The sequence below is a fragment of the Pipra filicauda genome, unplaced genomic scaffold (assembly GCF_003945595.2).
Source record: "Pipra filicauda isolate LSUMZ 115617 unplaced genomic scaffold, ASM394559v2 scaffold529_size498821_pilon, whole genome shotgun sequence".
Classification (NCBI taxonomy): Eukaryota; Metazoa; Chordata; class Aves; order Passeriformes; family Pipridae; genus Pipra; species Pipra filicauda.
The window spans coordinates 31,103-51,460 of NW_024104675.1; the positions used below are offsets into that span (position 1 = coordinate 31,103).

At 45.5% G+C, this 20,358-nt stretch overlaps 2 protein-coding genes across 3 annotated transcripts; both read left to right on the plus strand.

Moving 5' to 3' along the window:
• Positions 1-730: 730 nt before the first annotated feature.
• Positions 731-17,807, plus strand: SEC23B (SEC23 homolog B, COPII coat complex component). 2 transcript variants are annotated; one of them, XM_027748340.2, is made up of 20 exons: positions 731-746; positions 2,660-2,895; positions 3,901-3,958; positions 4,585-4,671; positions 4,877-5,113; positions 5,484-5,569; positions 6,369-6,513; positions 7,496-7,654; positions 8,506-8,621; positions 9,817-9,940; positions 10,276-10,356; positions 10,688-10,777; positions 11,281-11,387; positions 11,570-11,723; positions 13,119-13,196; positions 13,481-13,642; positions 14,008-14,094; positions 15,561-15,716; positions 16,539-16,604; positions 17,561-17,650. In XM_027748340.2, exons 2-20 carry the CDS (start codon positions 2,675-2,677, stop codon positions 17,648-17,650), a joined length of 2,304 nt encoding a protein of 767 aa, XP_027604141.1. In that variant the 5' UTR covers positions 731-746; positions 2,660-2,674. The 2 variants fall into 2 exon arrangements, with proteins under 2 accessions (XP_027604141.1, XP_039243001.1); XM_039387067.1 differs by lacking the exon at positions 731-746 and having other exon boundaries at positions 17,561-17,807.
• A 316-nt stretch (positions 17,808-18,123) lies between these two features.
• On the plus strand, positions 18,124-20,071 carry SMIM26 (small integral membrane protein 26). Its single transcript, XM_027748343.2, has 2 exons — positions 18,124-18,268; positions 19,384-20,071. The coding sequence occupies exons 1-2, from the start codon at positions 18,139-18,141 to the stop codon at positions 19,566-19,568; spliced, it is 315 nt and encodes a 104-aa protein (XP_027604144.2). The 5' UTR covers positions 18,124-18,138; the 3' UTR covers positions 19,569-20,071.
• Positions 20,072-20,358: the final 287 nt, after the last annotated feature.

Consider the following 20,358-nt stretch of genomic DNA (forward strand, 5'->3'; position numbering starts at 1 on the left):
ATGAGAGCATCTGGGCACTGCAGCAGTCTTCCCAGTGGGCTGGGGTACAGATTTCCTGACAGAGTGATGAACCAGCGTTGCCTCAAGCAACTGTGAGGGTAAAGTTTTTTCTGGGAACAGAGAGGAAAGAAAATCCAGTTGATTGTCCCTGCCTCGTTGCTGGCCTGGGTGGCCTGATGGCTTGGCTTCACTGAGCCAATGTGCCCGGGCACAGCAGCTCTTGCCTGAGAGAGGAGCTGGGAGCTGAGGCAAAGGTGAGGCTCTCTGGGGCTTGCAGTTTATTTCTTTAAAAAGTGTCTGTGTTATTAGTGGAGCGTTACTGATAACCTCTTCCCAGGAGGTTCTATGTTCCCTGCTGAACATGACAGCACCCTCCCAAGCTGCCGAGCACCCTGAAAGCAGAGCTGCTTCCTCCATCCTGCGCCAGAGCGGGAACGCCACAGCGACTCCCACATTTAGCAGAGACACTCCGTCTGTCGTCATTCCCATCCGGCACCTGCCACCCTTAACCCAGATGGCCTCCCCGACGCCTCGCCATGTTTGTTACGGGCAGGTCGCTCCGCCTCCTTCCTTAAGCAGCGTAGGGTGCCCTTAGTCAAGATGTCGGCGGAGCCTCGGGGGGGAGGGTGGGGTGTGCTGCCTCCGCCATCTTGGCTGCGGGCAGAGCGTAGTGCTGAGGTGGCCTTGCCGGGCGGGCGGGGCCCGTCGGGAGGGAGAGGCGGGAGCGGCGGGAGCGGCGCGGGCAGGTGGGAGCGGCGGGGCCTGCGGAGGTTCCGGTGGGAACTGAGGGGGGGGAATCGTGTTCCCCGTGAGGGGAGGCAGAGTGGGTGGGTCACTGAGGTCCCCCGAGGAGGGGGGGGGAGTGGTCAGGGGCGTCTCCTGTGAGGGGGTTGGGGGGGGTCGGTGGTGTCTCTCACGGGAGGGTCTGAGGGAGCAGTGGTGTCCCCTGTCTCAGTGCTTCCATGGGGGTCAGCAGCTTCCCACAGAGCAGCACGGGGGCTCAGCGGTGTTCCCTGTAACTTTGTCCCTTATAGCCATGCCAAGCGCAGCAGCCTGCTGATCCGTGGGGTTCCCTGTAGCAGCAGCAGCAGCAGGGAACTTTTTGGAAGCAGCAGCATTGTCTATAGCTTTGCTGGAAGGAGCGGGTGTCAGCGTTGTGCCCTAAGCAGATCCCACGGGGAGAATGGAATTCTGCCACCACTCTTCTGCTAAGGCTTTGGAAGGGTCCGTCATCTCCTGAGTAGGGGATTTGGGACCTTCCCACTGGTGGGATGGGCCCCTGCCTTGCGCTGGCGGGGAGGCCGGCAGATGGGCAGGCAGATGGGCAGTTCCCCCCTTCATTGGAGGGGGGAACACCTCCCCTCCTGCTGTCCTGACCCCAAAGTGGGACCACAGCCCATGCCAAGCCCAGTATGACAACTCGGGCTCGGCCTGGGGCAGGGTAGAGGTTGGGGCAGTTGGAGGAATGTGGCATTAATTTGTCCTGTGGCTGTGCTGCATACCTGAGGTGTCAGGTGTTTGTCTTGCTGTTCTGATGTCCAGGATCTTTTACAGGGAGGCTCAGCTCTGACTTTTACCCCAGCAGACCTTTTTGTGATGGGGATGTGTTGTGAACCACTTTGTCCAGAGGTGGGAGTAGAAATATAGGGCAATTCTCCATGAGCTTGATTTACATCCTCAATAGCAAGGACAAAGAAAATGTCAGTGAGTTTGGAGTTCTGCAGGAAAACTTTTCCGAGTGAAGGTGATGCTTCTCATTTCTCATGCATGTGGCCCTTGTGAATATCCCACCTGCAGTGAGGACCAGGAGTAAGGTAATGCTGGAGCATCTGCAGCTGTAGGTGAACCTCTGAGTTTCCTTGTCTGGAGCAGGTTGTGGAGCTGCTGCTCTAGGCTCTGTGAGGTGCTGCTAGTGTGGTGTGGTGTCTGTGCACTGGATTTGACAAGCAAGTTTTTTTGTAGGCTTGTTCTTCCCTTTCTCAGAGACATCAAAGGCAATGACAGCCTGGAGGCTTTTGTTCATGTCCTACTCTGAAGCATTTAGTAAGGCAGTACAGACAGTGACTCCTCTGTTGTGTTGGGGATATCTCTCCCAGAACGGGATGTTTTCTTAAGTCTGCTGGACTCTCAGTTCCTTCCTTACTGGGAGTGGGACAATGGTGCCATGCCCAGCAGGTGTCTAAAAATCACAGAAAATCTTTTTTGACAGTTTGTCATGTGCTGCTTTCCATTTGTAAGCAGATCAGACTGGCAGCCAGGTGACATATGTGAGGAATGTTTTGGTCTTAGACTTGGCCTCTGTTTTCTGTTACTAGCCCAGTCAGGCAGGACTGCCTTGAGGTCAGCATGAGGCTGTTTGGGTATTGAGATGTTAAATGTGGATCATAAGAAAAAAACCCCCTTGCTTTCTGGCTTTGAGTTTCAGATTTCCTTGTTTCTTTGTTGGATTTGGATTGGCTGTAAGTTGATGAGAGAAGTGGACAGAAGAGATTAATGTAGTCACGTGGTTCGTTTGATAATGGGATTAATGCACTGTAATGTATTGGCTTTGTCCTGCAGTGCCCTGTGCCTACCTGTAGCCAATCTGCTGACCTCCTTTGCAGGCCTGTTGTCCAAATAGGTGACTGCTGCCTGAATGTGTGTTCTTATGTCCTTTCAGAGCTTCTGCAGTCCCATGGCGACCTACCTGGAGTTCATCCAGCAAAATGAGGAGCGTGACGGAGTGCGTTTCAGCTGGAACGTGTGGCCCTCCAGCAGGCTGGAGGCCACAAGGATGGTTGTACCGCTGGCTTGTCTCCTGACCCCACTGAAGGAACGTCTTGACCTGCCGCCTGTGCAGTATGAACCGGTGCTTTGCAGCAGGCCAACTTGCAAAGCAGTGCTTAACCCGCTCTGGTATGAATTTCTTGGCTGGGGATGTTAAGAGAGGCTGAATAGTACCTAATTTTTATCTGAACTTCACTACTTCCTTATTCCCCTTTTTCTCTGCCCAGTGCCTGGAGGCTCTTTCATTTAGATCTGGTGGGCTTGTTAAAATCCACACGTGCCTAAGGAGATACATTAACATGTCTGTTATTAGAGCTGGCAGGACCAGAGGAGGCAGGAGGAGGCTGTTAAGGCAGAGATGAAATGACCAATCCTCCTACCATTGCAGAGAATTTTGTGGTGAATGTTAAAACTCAAAATAAACAAAGATGCCAGTTTTACTGATACCATCCTCTGGACTGTGACGTTCATTTGTTTTCCTGCTTCCACATCCTGCTGCTTGTAGGTCAGTTCCAGTATGAGCATCAGGAAGTAATTTTAGAGGAATAAGCTTGGCCCCTAAAATCATGTGATGATCATGCATACTCTGAGTGTAGCATTGGGCTGAGAAAAAGTAGGAAAAGCTAGTAAGAGAAAGTAAAAATGAGACCAAACCTAGGAACTAAGAATATGGCTAGGCATACCACAGCAGCAGGATGTTGTAACAGGCTGAGGAGAGTAAACTCTTTAGGGCAGTGAACAGCCTCTTTGTTCTATGTTTGCACAGGACTAGGTGGATGCCTCCTGCTGCTCTGAGACTGTAGAACTTTGTGCTACAGCTGTACAAACAGTAAGACAACTGAGATAAGCCTAAGTGTGGTGAAAGAAGGATTAGACCCAAGTCTTTGTCTACCAGAGCCTTTGCTCCTGAGAGCTGTCAGTGGTTCATCATACTGACAAGCCTGGCAGGGCTGAATAAGCTAATGAACTTTCTGGCAATAGAACAAGAGTCTGAATCCTTAGAACATTTGTTATTCAGTCTGGAGTGTCTGATACTGTTTCTTCCTCAGTGCTGTGAACCAGCATGGATAATTGTGAAGCTGTGCTGTAAAATTGTTTCTGAAGTCATACTAATGCCTCATCTTTCCCTTGCAGCCAAGTTGACTATCGGGCCAAGCTTTGGGCTTGTAACTTCTGTTTTCAGAGAAATCCGGTAAGTTGGAAAAAGCATCAGCCCTTTCATCTTTTCAGTGAACATTTTATTGATAGCCTTCTGTGACAAAGGACATTAAGCTTAAATTGCCCTTCTCTAGATTCCATACCTTGGCCTTTTTGTCTGCTGAACCCAGGCCAGAATACAGTCTGCTTTACCTGACATCTTGGCTATTTTCAGTCCAGTTTTGCCAGTGATTTTGCTGGCTTGCAGGACATAGAAAGGAAATAAAAATGCTATTTTGTCCCATGTGTTTCCCGTGGTTTTTTTCCACTTGATTTTACTGTTCTTGCAAAGTATGAAATTCATTAGATCTGAGTAGACTTTTGGCATCAGAAACTACCTCATGGCTACAAGACTTTCAACTAATGCACAGTTGCTGCTATAGTCCTATACTGTATTTACCCTGGATCGAGCAGCTGTCCATCCTGCTGGCCACTTGTTGTTTGTGCTTAGGAAGGCAGCAGTGTGGGTCTCTTGTCATGAATTAATTAGCTTGGTGCAGTGGCAGTAAATAAAGAGTTCAATAACCACATCATGAGCAGGGCAGGCTCTGTACTGAAGAGGAGAGCCCTACATTTCTGTCCTGCAACTTCCTTGTCCTAATTTTTTGTTCTCTTTTTCAGTTCCCCCCAGCATATGCAGGCATATCTGAAGTCAATCAACCAGCAGAGCTTATGCCTCAGTTTTCAACAATTGAATATATAGTGCAGGTAAATGAATCACAGGCAAGTTTGAAGCCCCCAGAATTGTCTTGTCTGTGACAGATTATATATGTGTTAATTTGCTTTAGATAAAGCAAATAAATAACATCTGCAAGGTGCTTATGACAGGACTAATTTTATGCCTTGGCTGAAGGCATTAAAAAGTATCACCTGGTGTATGCATGGCCCTAAAATTCATCTCTTTCCACACTAGCGAGGTCCGCAGACGCCATTGATCTTCCTGTATGTTGTTGACACGTGCTTGGAAGAGGAGGATTTGCAGGCGCTGAAGGAGTCCCTCCAGATGTCCCTGAGCCTGCTGCCTGCCAGTGCTCTGGTGGGGCTGATCACTTTTGGCAGGATGGTCCAGGTTCATGAGCTGAGCTGTGAAGGGATTTCCAAGAGCTACGTGTTTCGGGGCACAAAGGACCTGACAGCTAAGCAAATACAGGTATGCTCTGCTATCTTGTAGGCCACTGGCTTGTTCCTGTTAGCTTTGTTGACACCACTGCTAGTCTTTTAAGCACAGGGCTCTTGGGTAGAAAGGAGGGCTCAGTGCTCTTAACTGTTAGCCTGCTGCCCTCCCAGTTTTTGCCTTTGTAAATCCCTTGGAAGCTTGTCCAAGATTGAGTTGGTGTATCTCATGTAACGGAGCCATTGATCCATTCCTAATGGGAGTGCAAAGATGAATAATTTCACAGATTTAAATATATTTATTGCTACAGTATTGCAGGCCTCAGGCTATGTTAAATAGTAATGTAAGTAATATGTTTAGTGTTTGGATAGTACATCTCCTCTGCCTCCTCTTTACTATTCTCTAGGATATGCTTGGGCTTTCAAGGCCAGCCGTCTCTATGCAACAGGGAAGACCTCTTCAAACTCCAGAGCAACCTCCTATTTCCAGCAGGTAAGCCTCACCAGCACAGCAGGTGAGCAGGGCAGATGTTTTGTGCCCCTTAGGGGCATGCTTCTAAACCTGGTTTTCCCAAGAGAAGTTTCTGTAAGAAAGAAGATTTAAATGGCATTGTCTTGTCACAGTTATTTCTCTACATTAAGTGATATGTATGTGTGGGGTTACTAGAGCTGCTGGATGGGATTGCTAGAGCTGCAGGCAGTGTATTAGACTTCTACAATATCTTAGGTTTGCAGTTGCAAGAACAGGATTGCCTTTCAGGCTAGATTTCTACTTGTAAAACATAGAGAGGCTGTCTTTGGAAAGCACATTGCTTAGGGGTCGCCTGGAGCAAGGACCTGTCTTTGATTGACCAGCGAATGGGGACTCTGGACTATGGATAACAATCCTATATATCATCTCTTACCTCCTGATCCAGCAAATCCAAAACATGATCATCAGTGACCCCTGAACAGTAAAGCCGTATTTGCCTCTGTTGAATACAGTTTTCTCTTTTGCAGCTCCTCTTTTTCAGTGGCAGCTCTCATGTTTCAGCAAACTAAATCACCATTGAATTTTTTTTCCTATTCTTTGTGTGACTTTGCCTTCATGTCAGTGTCTGATGTCTTGTTTTGATCAAATTTTTTATTTTGCACAGGCTTGTTATCTTGGAAAGTTTGGATGTAAGAAGGCAACATGCCACATGTCTTTTTGCTTCTGTTTCAATGCAATTTATGTGTGCCAGGAACAAAGGGACACTTTTTTCCTTCTTTGAACTTAGAAGTAGGACAACATTTCATTTGAATTTTTGCAGGTTTCTACAGCCAGTACATAAGATTGACATGAATTTAACAGATCTGCTTGGAGAACTGCAAAGGGACCCGTGGCCAGTGACCCAGGGAAAGAGACCTTTACGTTCCACTGGAGTAGCTCTTTCCATCGCAGTTGGCTTATTGGAGGTACTTGTAATGCTGCTGTTTGAGATGAGCAGGTCAAAGTAAGCACATGGCAAAGTTTGCTGAGATGTGTGCAGGTGTCAGTCCATCTGGGTTAGACTGGGCTGCAGAGGTGCAATTTGTCTCTACTGACATTTGATGTGTATAAGCACCAGCTGATATAGAGTGGGCTGGAGGTTTCATCTAAATGGTAAAATTCACAGGTGTTTAAAAGTCTCTGATTCTCGTGTGTATGGCCACACAACAGGTGATACCATGCACTGGATTTATCTGAGGGTCATCTAAGATAAAAGTGAAGAGAACAGAAACTGCCTGCTTCCTGTTTTGAAAACAGGAAGCTTAACATAGTTGGAGTTTAAACTTCATCAGAGTGCTGTGATTGTCATCGCTACTTATCGAGGTGGCCTCTGGCAGGGACAGGTGCCTATGACATTGCAGAAACACATGCAGACACTTGTCTCAAGAAAGCATTGTTGCCATTTATCTTGGGTTAAAGACAATGTATGCCAGGGAGGCAGGACCTCTGATAGGATAGAGACCCCTCCCTCCCAAACTTTTTGTAAATTTGAAAATACAAGAGTTTTTGAGCAACGTGTAGAAACGAAATAACAGTTTTTACTAATAACGGAGAGCAATACAGACCAAAACAGACAAAACAACAAAACACAGTAACCACAGGGGTACAGAGAGAAAATGGTCTGTCTCTCCAAACCTCCCCTCAAGAGACTGGAGACCGCCCGGCTGCATGGTTTCCCCCCTCCCCCTGGCAAACCAAAGGAATGCGGGGAAGGATGGCAGAGAGCTCTTCCCACTGCTGCCTGGCCAGACCGTGGTGCCATTGTCGGTGAGCACCCTTGCGTGGTGGCATGGCGAAAATTCAGAAAGAGGCTTTAAACCCCATAACACCATTTAATTTAATAAGTTTCCTTTTTTCTTCCCTCCCTCCCTCCCTTCCTTCTGATATAAGTCTTTATTTTTATTTTAGGGCACATTTCCAAACACAGGGGCCAGAATAATGCTGTTTACAGGCGGGCCACCGACACAAGGACCAGGCATGGTGGTGGGGGATGAACTGAAAACACCCATCCGTTCTTGGCATGACATAGAGAAGGATAATGCAAGGTTCATGAAGAAGGCCACCAAAGTAGGTGCTAGTGCCTGCCGGGTGTGTTTAAAAGCTAAAACTGAATATTGTGTTGGAACAATACATGGGGGAGAAAGGACAGTACACAAAGCTATATACATTGCTATGTTGACAGCTGCCCAATGTCCTTCCCCAGTAAATATATTCTGTTCTATCAATGTAGGAACGGTATGTCCAGATATTTGCATGGTTGTGCTTGAAATGCCCAGTCTTCTGTGTGTGATAAATTGTGAGAATGGTCAAGGGAAGGGTAAAAGACTTTCTCCTAGTTATTTTCCAGCATGGTCTTGTATCTTCTCAGAGAAAAAAGTATTTCAGTGTTATTTCTTAGCTGATGTTGGGTGGAGAGTTTGTTCATCAGCATCATTGTAATTCCTTCTGGGAAGGAAAAAACCTGTCTTCCAAGAATTGGTCATTTCCAGAAAGCTTCATTTGTTCTTCTTGATGTGTAAAACAATTGTTAAAATAGTAAAAATGTCAGACATGAAATGTCCTTGTCAGCTTAGAGAAAGCCGTATGGCACCTATTCTCTTAACTATCACCTAGAAATCTTTGGGTTTCCACTAAGTCATCACAGGCAAAGATCCCATGCGATTCATGCACTCTCTGTATTTGAGACATGCAACTCAATCTCGTCCAAGTGAATCCCTCATCCTAGATGGGAGAAGTGTGCTGCAGCAGGGCAGCAAGAGCAAACAGCTGTTTAGTTACCACAGCACTGGTAATTGCCACATTTGTACCTTGTGTTTCACGTGTGTGCCTCAGCTGGAGAGCAGCAGAAACACTGCCCGTTGCAGCCTCCTGAGCACTGTGTATGTGTTCATCCTGAGCACTGTGTATGTGTTCCCCAGCACTACGAGACTCTGGCTAATCGCACTGCAGCCAACGGGCATTGCATCGACATCTATGCCTGTGCCCTGGACCAGACTGGGCTGCTGGAGATGAAGTGCTGTGCAAACCTCACTGGGTATGTTCAGAGCAGGACAGCACAAAGTTGACACCTGCCTTTTTTTTTTTTTTTTTGGAGGGGAAGAATGGTTCAAAAAGCAGTTAATATTGCTGCCATGGCAAAAGGGTGAGATTGTTATTCTGTTCTACACTGTGTTTGAATTTGCCAGGAATTAAACGGCCAAAACTTACCTGATTCCAGTCCACATTTCTGGAGTGTCAAAGCAGCATGTGAGTTAGCACTGCTGTTATAAAACTCTATGTCCTGCTTTGAGAAAAGTATTCTAAAGCATGGTGCAATATGTCTTTTGCAAGTGCCTTATGTCTCCTTTGGAGCCAGCAAGTATCCCTTCCAGAATTTATGGGATAAAGATGTCATGCTTTGTGGTTGTGCATGACTGAAGTGCCATCACACAACTGTTAGGCTTGGTGGGTAGAAGCTTTTCTTGTATGGGCCTGATTTTCTCTGCTTAACAGCTCACTTGTGCTTCCTCCAGGGATTCTTGCCTTCCCTGGGTCCAGTTTTAAGTGATATCTCTAAGGAATAAATGTCTGTGTTCCGTGTTGCTGAATATGGTCTCTCTGGGGAGGCTGTGTGCCAAACCAGGCCTTTTGGAGACTCGGCATGTCTTACTGGCCGTTTAAAATACTCTGTGTCTAGAGAGCCAAAGGATGGTTAGAGGAAATGCAAGGTGTTTGTAAATAATCACTCAGTGCTCAGTAAGCAGCAGAGACATTGTTAGACCCTTTGTTTGCACTACAAAGCTGCATCTGATCAGGGCTGGGTTTGCCATGGCACTGAGGGGAGGCCCAGCACAGACCCACACAACTGTCCAAGTGCTGCAGCAGTGCAGGCATCCCTCGTGTAGTGTGGAGGGTTCCAGCCCTGCTCAGGGAAAGCAGGCTGAACAAAGAGCCTTCTTGAGCTGAGACATTTCTAACACGTGGAACATGAACATTTTGAAGGCAGCTAAAGGGATGGTAAGAAATATAGCTGAGAAAGCAAGCTGGCAAAGGCGGAGCACTACTAACCTGTCTGGCTTTGTAGGAGTCCATGAATCTGCCTTCCCTGATGCGAGTTCTGCCTATGCAAAGGCATGCTCTAAAACAGTTACTGAATGTGTTTGCATGTGTTAGACTTGCAGGGATGTATCCTTTGTACTTCTAGTTCCCAGTTGCTTCAGTTCCCTTGTGTATTGTTTTTTCTTTCCCAGAGGACACATGGTGATGGGAGACTCCTTCAACACTTCTCTCTTCAGACAGACCTTCCAGCGGGTATTTAACAAAGGGTACAACGGAGAGTTTCGGATGGCTTTTGGTGCAAATTTGGATGTGAAGGTGAGAGATCAGTTTGATTGGATGACATAATGGGGGTATAATACAAGTGCTGTTCACTCAAAAGTCAGTTGAAGTCTCTGGGGCGTATAAAAGTGTACATGTTTGAGGCCAGATGTCATCTTGACTTCTTTGGGAGAAGCACCACACTGGTGGAAGGAATTTTTATTTGAAAGCTTAGTAAGTTTGTGGCGGGTTTTTTTGTTGTTGCTGTTGTTTTGTGGGTTTGGTTTTTTTATCATCTCACCAAAGCTGAGCAACTGGTTTAGACTGTGTACTCTATTTGATTGACTTGATTAAAAAAAATCCACGACTTTTTTTTTTTTACCTTGTTCTAGACCTCTAGGGAGCTGAAAATTGCAGGAGCTATTGGACCATGCATATCACTGAATGCTAAAGGCCCGTGTGTCTCTGAAAATGTAAGTTTCTGACGTGAAAAAATCTTTAATAGCAAAGTAAATAAACAGTGCAAAGTTTCTGTCTAGCCCTACAGCTCAGCTAGAATATCAGAGTTTTCAAGGAGAAGAACAACTTGGAAACATCCCTACGAAGTGACAGTCTTTCCTAGACTAAATTCTTGCCCCATAAGGCTTTCTTTAACTGTATGGCCTTCAGTAACTTCAGTCACACTCAAAAGATAATGAATCTAGAAGGCCTGCCATTACTTCTATCTCGGATCAGAATTTGACATTAGCTTGCCTTTCCTGCTGCTAGAGGCAAAATTGCTGCTTTCTTTTTGATTCTGTGCAGGAGCTTGGAATTGGAGGAACATCTCAATGGAAAATCTGTAGTCTGGATCCCAGTACAACTCTGGCCATTTACTTTGAAGTGGTAAATCAGGTCAGTCTTGGCTTCTCTTTTTTTTTGATCATCTTTTTTACACATCAAACTACTTGTTACAGGGCTAGAAAGTGCAATGACATCCCCTGTGTTGCAGGTGGTTGGTTGCAAAGCAATCAAGTGTTTTGTAATAAAGAAATAGTCTCAGAAATTGTTTTCATAGGTATAAATTGTCTGTTATTTTTGTTCTTTATAAAACCTGCATTCTTTCCTTGTTTTTTTTCTACAGTATTTATTTAACAAAGAAGAAATTGTCTTTTTGCCAGTAGGTGCAGTGGAGAATAAATAATGTTAAAATATGTTAAAATTTTTGGAGAATTAGTCCTTCAAGTTGTAATAACTTGATGGCTCAGAAGTAACTGTGGCAGCTCAGAAGATTACCCCAAAGGAATTTTATTCCATGTGTGTTCTCTTTGTTTTCTGTTTTGTGTGGGCTTGTTACAGTTGGAAAGAGTTATGGAAAAGCCATGATGTTTTGAAAGCTGCCCTTGTTTCATTTGCAGCACAATGCACCGATACCTCAGGGAAGCAGAGGGGCAGTGCAGTTTGTCACTCAGTATCAACACTCCAGTACGGAAAAGCGCATTCGTGTCACCACCATAGCCAGAAAGTGAGTATCCTGTGCCAGTTCTCCAGCAGAGTGGCAGAAAGTTAAGCTGCAGACTGCTGGAATTTTTCTAGCTTTTTGTTGCATGCAGTGGCCACAGAGTAGCTGGCACAAGGAGGATGAATCTGGTTTGAGTTTTGCCGAAGGTGGATGCATGGAGCACTAACCCTTTACTAACCCTGTAGCTGGGCAGATGCACAGACTCAGCTCCAGCATATAGAAGCTGCGTTTGACCAGGAAGCAGCTGCCGTGCTGATGGCACGACTGGGAGTGTACAGAGCTGAATCTGAGGAGGGACCTGATGTTCTGCGGTGGCTGGACAGACAGCTGATCAGGCTGGTAAGAAAATCAGACTGCGGTTGGGTGCATTCTTGATTTAGTAAAAATGCTCTCTGGAAGTGATAACAGCAGTCTTTTTTCAGATTGACTCGCTTCATTTTTACTCTGATTGTGGTCACATACTTGTAGTATGTGATAGCTCAGAATTAAGTTGTGATCAGCAAATTTTTGATGGGGTAGGTAAACATCCCATTATGCTGAAAGAGTTAAACCTGAGGTTGAATCAGTGATAATGAAACACAGTAATGCAGGTGGGAAGGTCTCTGATTTGACCCTCCTGCTTAAAGTAGGGCCAGCTTTGAAGTTAGAGCAGGTTGCTCAAGGTCTTATTCAGCTGAGTTTTGAAGATCTCCAAAGATGGGGTTTCTCTTCTTCTCTTAACAGTCTGTTCCAATGTCTGATCACAGTCACGAGGATCCTTTTTTTCTCTCCCCTGCCTCTATTTCCCAGTCAGAATTTCCATTTGCCCAGTTACCAGTCAAGTAGCTGTAGACAGCAATTGGACTCCTTGATCCCACTCCTCACCAGGCTGAACAAACCCAGCTTCCTCATCCTCACTTTCTGCCTGAGATGCTCCAACACCTGACTAGCTTGGTGGCTTCTGCTAAACCCACTCCAATATATCCATGTCTGTCTTACACTGGAGAGCCCAAAACTAGACAGAGCACTCAGATGTGGGCTAAATTCAGAGCAATAATCTGAATTAATTCTTCAAGCTCTTGCTGTCTCTTGCTTTGAATTTTACAAGCCCAGATTGTCTAAATCAGTGTTGGCCTTGTCCAAACACCCATGTGGAGTTGGTACTAACACAGTATGGCACATCATACACTGAAAAACTGAGATTTGAACACAAACACAAACAAGCACACTGCATGTTGAAAAGACTGTGGAGTCATTTATAGTTAAATTGCTAAAACCATTGATGCTTCTTATTTTCAGTGAAGCAGTTGGTGAAATGCCAGTCTGGTGCTGTTCTAGCAGGAAGTAATTGTCACAGAACTGTTTCATAGTGTACAAAGCAGTTTTAAGTATAATGTAGTAGCCCTGATTTAATGGGTAGTGCTTTAGAAGCACTATATGAAGAAGCACTATGGAGATCTTCAAAGCACTATTTCTTTCAGTCTTGGATAATTTCAAATCTAGGGGTTTTATATATATATATATAAATAGATTGAATCATCATTCTCATTCCAGTAAGACAGAGTAACCACTGACTTAAAGAATGTGAATGTTGTAATTACTTGTTCTCATCAGGTTCATGCCTTGATTGTTTAAAAACAACCAAGAGAACACCCTTCTGGGAAAAAAAAAAGGTGTTAATTCTAAAAAAAAAAAAAAGGGGAAAAAATAGAAAAAAGAGATAGATAACCAGAGTATCCATTTTGCTTCCAACAGTGTCAGAAATTTGGACAATACAACAAAGATGATCCTAACTCCTTCAGATTGTCAGAATCATTTTCTTTGTATCCTCAGGTAAGGATGTCATGGGAAAAGTGTGCAAGAGTGAGTGTGAGTGATACTAAAACATCTTGTACTATTTGTCAGATTCAAGAGGGGAGGAACAGGTGCTTTTTTAATTTAGTGGACTGGTCCTGTAGTTCAGTGCTGCAAGTGACTGATAGGGGAAGAATTCTGAGTAGTTAATAAGGGGTAGACTTTTTTCCAAAGAATTTGCTGTTCAGAAAGATTGGATTTGGGTCCAGAAGTTTTGGCAACTTTGGCTGACATTCCTCTTCTCACTCATCTTTCTGGTGCAGTTCATGTTCCATCTACGACGCTCCCCATTCCTGCAGGTCTTCAATAACAGTCCTGATGAATCTTCATATTACCGTCACCACTTTGCTAGGCAAGATCTCACCCAGTCTCTCATTATGATCCAGCCCATCCTTTATGCTTATTCTTTCCATGGGCCTCCTGAGGTGAGTCTGTGTTTTACAGGAAGAGGTGAATCAACCCAAAATAACAAGTATTCAGTCAGAGTAACACTATTTCAGCAAAAAGGCCCCTATATTTCTTTTTTAGTTGTTAAAGCCGAGATTCTTTTGTTCAAGATCATATCAAATTACACTTGGATGGCCATGGATGCTCTCTGGCATCCTGCACTTCATACAGGTGCTGATAACCTGCTGCTCCATTCTGTGATGCTGCAGGAGGCTGGCCACACTCTGCTGGGACTGAGCAGTGCCCGTATGGGCAGGGTTCAACAAGCTGTTTGGCCAACCGTGAAGGTTAATATACTTCTGAGGGCTTAGGGGTGCCTGACTTTGTTCTTTGTTTTCTCCAGCCAGTGCTTTTGGATAGCAGCAGTATTCTTCCTGACAGAATCCTCCTGATGGATACTTTCTTCCAGATAGTTATCTACCTTGGTGAGGTACAGTGAACTATGTTCTCTTTCTCTGTTTGCACTCCTTCCCTCCTGCCGTGCATGTGGACAGCATTGTTGTTAGTGTAAAATAAGCTTCTTGCAAAGCCCACATGAGCTTAATGACATGGTATACATGCTGCCTGTTTGAATAGAATTTCTCCACTGTCAGAGTTAAAATAATACTGGAGTTGCTAAGGATGTGTTCTGCACTGAGTAGCAGCTGTTATATTAGCTTAGTAATGAAGGTGGTCCCTTACCATACCTGGAAAAGGCTAGAGAAACTTGAAACTAAGCAGGACGGAGAGTTACAGTTTGATTTTTTGAGGTACGTGACAGACTTGATTGCAGGGTTTTGACACTTAAATAGTGCTTCTCTTAAAGAAATCAGTTAGGCAGTTTTACAGGTTTTGCTTTTAAATACTGGATGTTTTTGGAAGCTGCTCTTATATGTCTTCCATCATGACTGAGGTAAATGCTTATATACTGGCTCTTTCTGAACATACAGACTTACTCCTTGGCTTTGATCTACTTTGGTCTGCCTGTGTACTATGCAGACCTGTAGATCTGTATTTCAGTCCTGTCAGGTTTTGGAAGGGAGCAGTGCAATACTGTAGCTGAAGAACAAAAATGTGTCACATCCTAGAGTAGTCATAGGGTAAGGGATGAAGAGGAAGGCTGCTTTCCACTTCTTTCTCTGGAAAACTCCCTGTTCTTTGATGCATTTTTTCCCCTCTCATATCCTTCCTATCCATATTCCCTCATATGATTCCTATCAGTGAAAACTTTTTGGGAGGTATTTTAACCCTTCCCTTTGTCTTTGAATTAAGCTACTTTGCTGTTATTTGATGACTGTTATTAGAACGCTTGAAGTTTGGCGTGATAGTTTTTGGCAGCCCCGCTGTTAGCTCCTGATTTCACTCCATATAGGATTTGTTCCCTTTGAGAAGTGAGAAGGGATACCCAGTTAACACGAACAGGAGTTGAACACTTGAGTCAACAATGACAATAAATCTGGAGTGACCTTAAACAGTTTCTACCTGCTGTTGCAGAGCAAGACACTCAGCAACTCGGTAAAATTTAGACAGAGGAGGAGCTAAGTGTGTGACCTGTATATGTGTAGAACAATTGCTACATATATATAGTACATATAATAGGTACCTTGAAAATACTGTAAGGTCAAGTCAGATTCTTCATGTTTCTATGTTGGCACAGGCTGAAACATAAAGGCTTGAAGATCACTTTCAACTAATTGCTTTTGCACTGCACAAATTGCTACCAGCTTTTGTGTTGAGTGCCTGTGCTTAAATTCAGGGACAGAAAGTAATGTTTTTGCCAGAGCAGTGAAAGGGTGCATTTACCCTGTAAGCAGAAGTATGTGTAACATTTTGCTGCTTTAAGATGTGCAGGTTAAAAAGGAGAGGCTTGCAGATATCTCCGCTCTTGTTTTCATTTCATCCCTGTATCATCAATAGACTATTGCACAGTGGCAGAAAGCTGGATACCAAGACATGCCTGAATATGAAAACTTCAAGCACCTACTGCAAGCCCCACTGGATGACGGCCAGGAAATCCTGCAGACCAGATTCCCAATGCCACGTTACATCCACACTGAACATGGGGGCAGTCAGGTAGGAAAGTTTATGGAGGAACTCCTTCTGTTGTTGCCTAGAGCAAATGGCTGTCTTTCTGCTTTTCTGGAAGGATGGTTCTGTAAGTTAAATGTAGTGGTAATTTAGCTCTTCAAAGTACAGAGCTTGCATATTTTCTCATGAGCTTTTACTACAACTCTGTCTTTTAATAAGTAAGTCACTTGCTGGATATACTTTTGAAATCTGAGGATGGGAAAAAAATGGAAAAGCTGACTTAAATACATTTTTATTCCCAAAGAGGTGGGAAAGAAATGATTTGGTTATGTGTCTGTAGTTAGCCTGCAGTAATGCTGAATGATTGACCACCTGCTCCTTTATTCTTTAACACTGAATGAGGATATAAAGTAGTTCCTATTGTTGTTCTTCTTGGAATTGCAGTTGTGCCGTGCTTCCCTGTGCCTGGCTTATTTGTAGCAGTGAAGAGGCAGGAACTGATGGTCCAAAACAAAGATTTGGTATTGATTTTTGATGTGACTCTGTTACACTGGTCCTCTACTGACCCCTTTTCTGAAGAGCAGATGGGGCATGCAAGGGACAGAGCTGGTGACATGCCCATGTTGCATGGAACCAGAGCTGCCCTGCCAGGCGAGCATGACTTGTAGCAGAGCACTCAATGCCCCTTGGACACAGGTTGTTTGTGGAGCAGAGCTGTTTCTGGACTTGAAACCTGTTTAAGTTACATTAGTACCTTGCTTGTAAAAGCAGAGGAACATCTCTAGTCATGGATCTAAGGTGGTAGGAAGCTTGAGGGAGCTCACAGGTCTGTCATTTTACAAAACTACTTCTCTTTTGTCCTGATAGGCCCGGTTCCTCTTGTCTAAAGTGAACCCATCTCAGACCCACAATAACCTCTATGCATGGGGACAGGTAAGCAATGAAAGAGCTGCTCATGTTTGGGAATGCTGTAAAATGTACATGTACATATTTGTCTGGGCAGCAGGCATTGTGAGCAGGTTATGTTTGTCCTCAGTTTCTTACCATGGTTGTTGATAAGATAAACAGTACTGGTGGGGACCACTAGGTGATGAGAATAACAGTTTTCAAGCCTGGATGACTAATTCGTGTTCCTATTCTTGTACTGAATCACCAAAAATTTTCCACAAAACCCAGTTGATTTTGAGGTTTTTCCTCAAGGCGTCCAAGGAATGCCTGTCCAAACAGAGGTGACGCATCCATAGTTCAGGACCTGAGTAGCTTGATGGCAGGAAAGGAGTGGTTTCCACAAGGAGTGGTTTTTCCCTTTGATTTTTCCCTTCCCATATCTCAGCTGCATGGGGGGCACAGGCAAACCAGGAGAATTTTCTGTGTTGGCTGCTATTGAAGGAAGCAGCTGATTTTATGTAGCCTATGTTCTTAGAGATTTCAGGTGACCTGATGTAGAAATTTATCTTGACCCTTCCCTACAAATATGATTTAAATAGGTCACAATGTATTTAGTATTTTGGAAAAAGTAACTAGCATATGGATACATATAGGTCTAAGAATTCTATCTGAGAATACTAGACTTTTATATCCTTTTTGTTTACCTTGTTTGTGTAGCACTTTGGGCAGCAAAATTCCTAATGCTTTAGGTAGAAGAGACTTTTCTGCAGTAATTCAGATTGTACTGGAGGATAGTGTTAGTGCTGTTGCCAAAAAGTAGCAACTTTTCATTAGAGATGCAAAGGATCTCTACTGATCTTGTCTTTTGCAGGAGCAAAAGGTGGTTAATTTAGCAGGCAGTCAGTTCAGAGTGCTAACATTTTATTTGCTTTCAATTAGTCCCCTGCATTAACAACAGTACTTTAGGCTCATTATTTCTTTTTTTTTTTTTTTTTTTTCAGGAATCAGGAGCTCCAATCTTGACAGATGATGTGAGTCTCCAGGTATTCATGGACCACTTAAAAAAGCTGGCAGTTTCGAGTGCATCATGAGGGATCAAACTGAGGAGCAAGAAGAGACATGGATCATGTTGATGACAGAAATGGAGCAATTTAGTTACATTTCCTTTTCTCTCTTTTAAACTAGGGGTTTTAAGTATTACATGAAATAAACATTCCGGGGCAGTTTTTACTGCTCCTTTCTAACTTATTTGTATTCCCTTTTGTCTATATTCTGCTTACTCTACATTTTTCACACACTGTAATTAGAGCTGAAGGATGTTTTAGTCAACAGAGATTTTGACAGTCTTTGGCTTAATTTTAATGTCGCGTGTTCTTAAGAAGTGGCTTTTGGCAACCAGCGGACTGTATTAATGAAAAATAAAATCAGGTAAGAGAACCACCCCTTACTGCTGTCCCCGACTTCAGGTGTACGTAGAATGGGCGTTTCCTGCCTCCTCCTTTCCCCGCTGCCCCCGCCCTGCGCGCCGCCCCATTGGCGGCGGGGCGCGGCCAATGAGCGCCGGCGTTACTGGGGCGCGATGCGCGTTGCCGTGTGGAACGCGCGAGCAGCGCTGCTGTACTCGCTGGGCGGATGGACGGCGCTGGGCGGGATGATCTACTACAGCCGCTACGGCAGCGGCGGCGGCGCCGAGAGCGGCGGCGGCCCCGGTACGGGCTGGCGCGGCCCCGGGACCGGGAACGGTGCCTCGGGTCACCCCGGGAAGGCGTGACGCGGCTGGGCCTAGGGGTGGGGTTTGGCGGAGGGGGGGCCTCGCTCGGGGGCCTCGCTCCGGCAGCGCGGGGCGTGTCCGGGGGCGGTGCTTGCGTGAGGGTGCTCGGCCGCGCGCGGGGCTTGTCCGGGGACGAGTCTTAGGGGAAAGCGCCTGGAGCGCCCCCGGGACCGCGCCCGCCGCATATTTCGGCCGGGGAAAGCAGGGCCGGGTGCTGCCCCCGCCGCGCTGCCCCGGCAGTACGCCCGCCCGCCCGCCCGCCCCTCGGGGCGCTTGGGTCTGGAAGTGACAGCAGCAGTCTTTTTTTCAGATTGACTTGCTTCATTTGTACTCTGGTCATGGTCACATAGTTGTAGTACGTGATAGCTCAGAACCCAGTTGTGATCAGCAACTGTGAGGCAGCCGGAGCGCGGCCTTTGCTTGGGCCGGGTGAGTGAACCGGGTGTCCGCCCGACCCCCTGGCAGCCCGAATGGGTTAACCGTGAAGGAAGATAAATCCCCTGTTGAAGGGAGAAGCTTGTGCTTTACCGCAGGTCACAGGAACAGGGACTAGAGTCTTCCCGAACTGTTGCTTTTATTTACATTGTGGGATGGGTTGAAAGCTGTGCTGTGGGCAGATTAGGCTGGACATTAGGAAGCATGTCTACCGGGAGAGTGGTCAGACAGTGGAACAAGCTTCCCGGAGAGGTGGTCGACACCCCCAGCCTGTCGGTGTTTAAGAGGCCTTTGGACAATACTTTAACTTTTGGTCAGCTCTGCACTGAGCCGCTTGAGCTAGCTGTAATGTGGGTAACTTGGAAGCCAGTTGTTATTGCTGCTATTGTAGTACTGTTTCTTGTCCAGTGCCAGTGCAGGTATCTAACCTACCCTAGTAAATCACTTTTTCTGACTACAGAGTTACCAGATCTTTGCTATCTATTCCTCAAAATTTGAGGAAAAGGGAAGAGAAGACTGAATGCCCAGTGGCTACTGTTGTGTCATGATGAAGGCATGAAACATTTTTATTGCTGTGCTCTCTTTTGTCTCCCCTCTTACCCTCCCCCCATTCCTTAGAGAATGAAAATGATCCTCAGAGGAACCAAGGGCCCCGTAAGGAAGTATACACTACGGAAACACCTTTCGGATTCCAAGTGAGAACAGAAGTAACATACAGAGATGATCAGCCTCCTCTTACTCGACTGCTCAGGCGTGTGGTATCATTCTTTGATTCTAGTGGCAGCCCGCCTTCTGAAAAGTGAGCTGCCTGAAAGCTCAGAACATTGTGTTGGGGCTCTGAGAATGTCATCCCAGTGCCTTATGTCAGACCACCACTGGAAAATTGTCCCTTGCATTTCTGAAGCAACAGCTCCATCTTGGTCACCACTCTGCTGGACTTGCCAACCTTCTTGTCTGCTTGGATCGCTGCTGTTCTTTGTCTGTGTATTGGAATTGCTGAACATGAACTGGGTTCATCCAGGTGTCCTGTGAGGTGGTAATGAACCTGTGTGCTGCCTGGTGTCCTGCAACCAATGCTCTGACCAGGTGTGATTTCCCAGCTGGTGTGCAGGACATACCCGGATGATCCAGAATATACCTGGGATGGCTTCTCAACTGAGCAGCTCTGAAATGGATACTTGAAGAACGATTAGTAAATGGGAAGGAGTGTAGTTTAATGTTTCAGGTACAAGAGTTCTTACTCATCCTTCAAATAAAAGCTTATGAGGGATGAATTACAACTACTGCGAGTTAAAAAGTTATTAAATTTTCTGCTTCAGGCTCTTTTTTCTATAGGGATTTTCCTGATCCTTATACATGCTATTCCCCCTTGTAGGATACTGTCCCCTAGCTCTGTGGCCATAACTAATGTTCATTCTGTAGGGTTTTCTCTAGTCCTTATGTACATCACCTCCTTTCCAAGCTCCTGGCCACCATTTTCTGTTGATGTTTCCTCTCGTTTCTCTCACTGCTGACCCTCATTGCTGCAGGGGCTCCCTGCAGCCTCCACTTCCTCTTATCTAGAGCTCTGCCCCCAACCCTTCCTTTTTCCAC

Excerpts from the sequence above, each read along its gene's own strand:
- SMIM26 (XM_027748343.2), top strand. The coding sequence starts at position 18,139 with ATGCGCGTTGCCGTGTGGAACGCGCGAGCAGCGCTGCTGTACTCGCTG. Across the intron at positions 18,269-19,383 it reads CGAGAGCGGCGGCGGCCCCG|AGAATGAAAATGATCCTCAG; the intron begins GTACGGGCTGGC and ends CCCATTCCTTAG.
- SEC23B (XM_027748340.2), top strand. The coding sequence starts at position 2,675 with ATGGCGACCTACCTGGAGTTCATCCAGCAAAATGAGGAGCGTGACGGA. Across the intron at positions 7,655-8,505 it reads TCATGAAGAAGGCCACCAAA|CACTACGAGACTCTGGCTAA; the intron begins GTAGGTGCTAGT and ends TGTGTTCCCCAG. Across the intron at positions 13,643-14,007 it reads CTTTCCATGGGCCTCCTGAG|CCAGTGCTTTTGGATAGCAG; the intron begins GTGAGTCTGTGT and ends TGTTTTCTCCAG.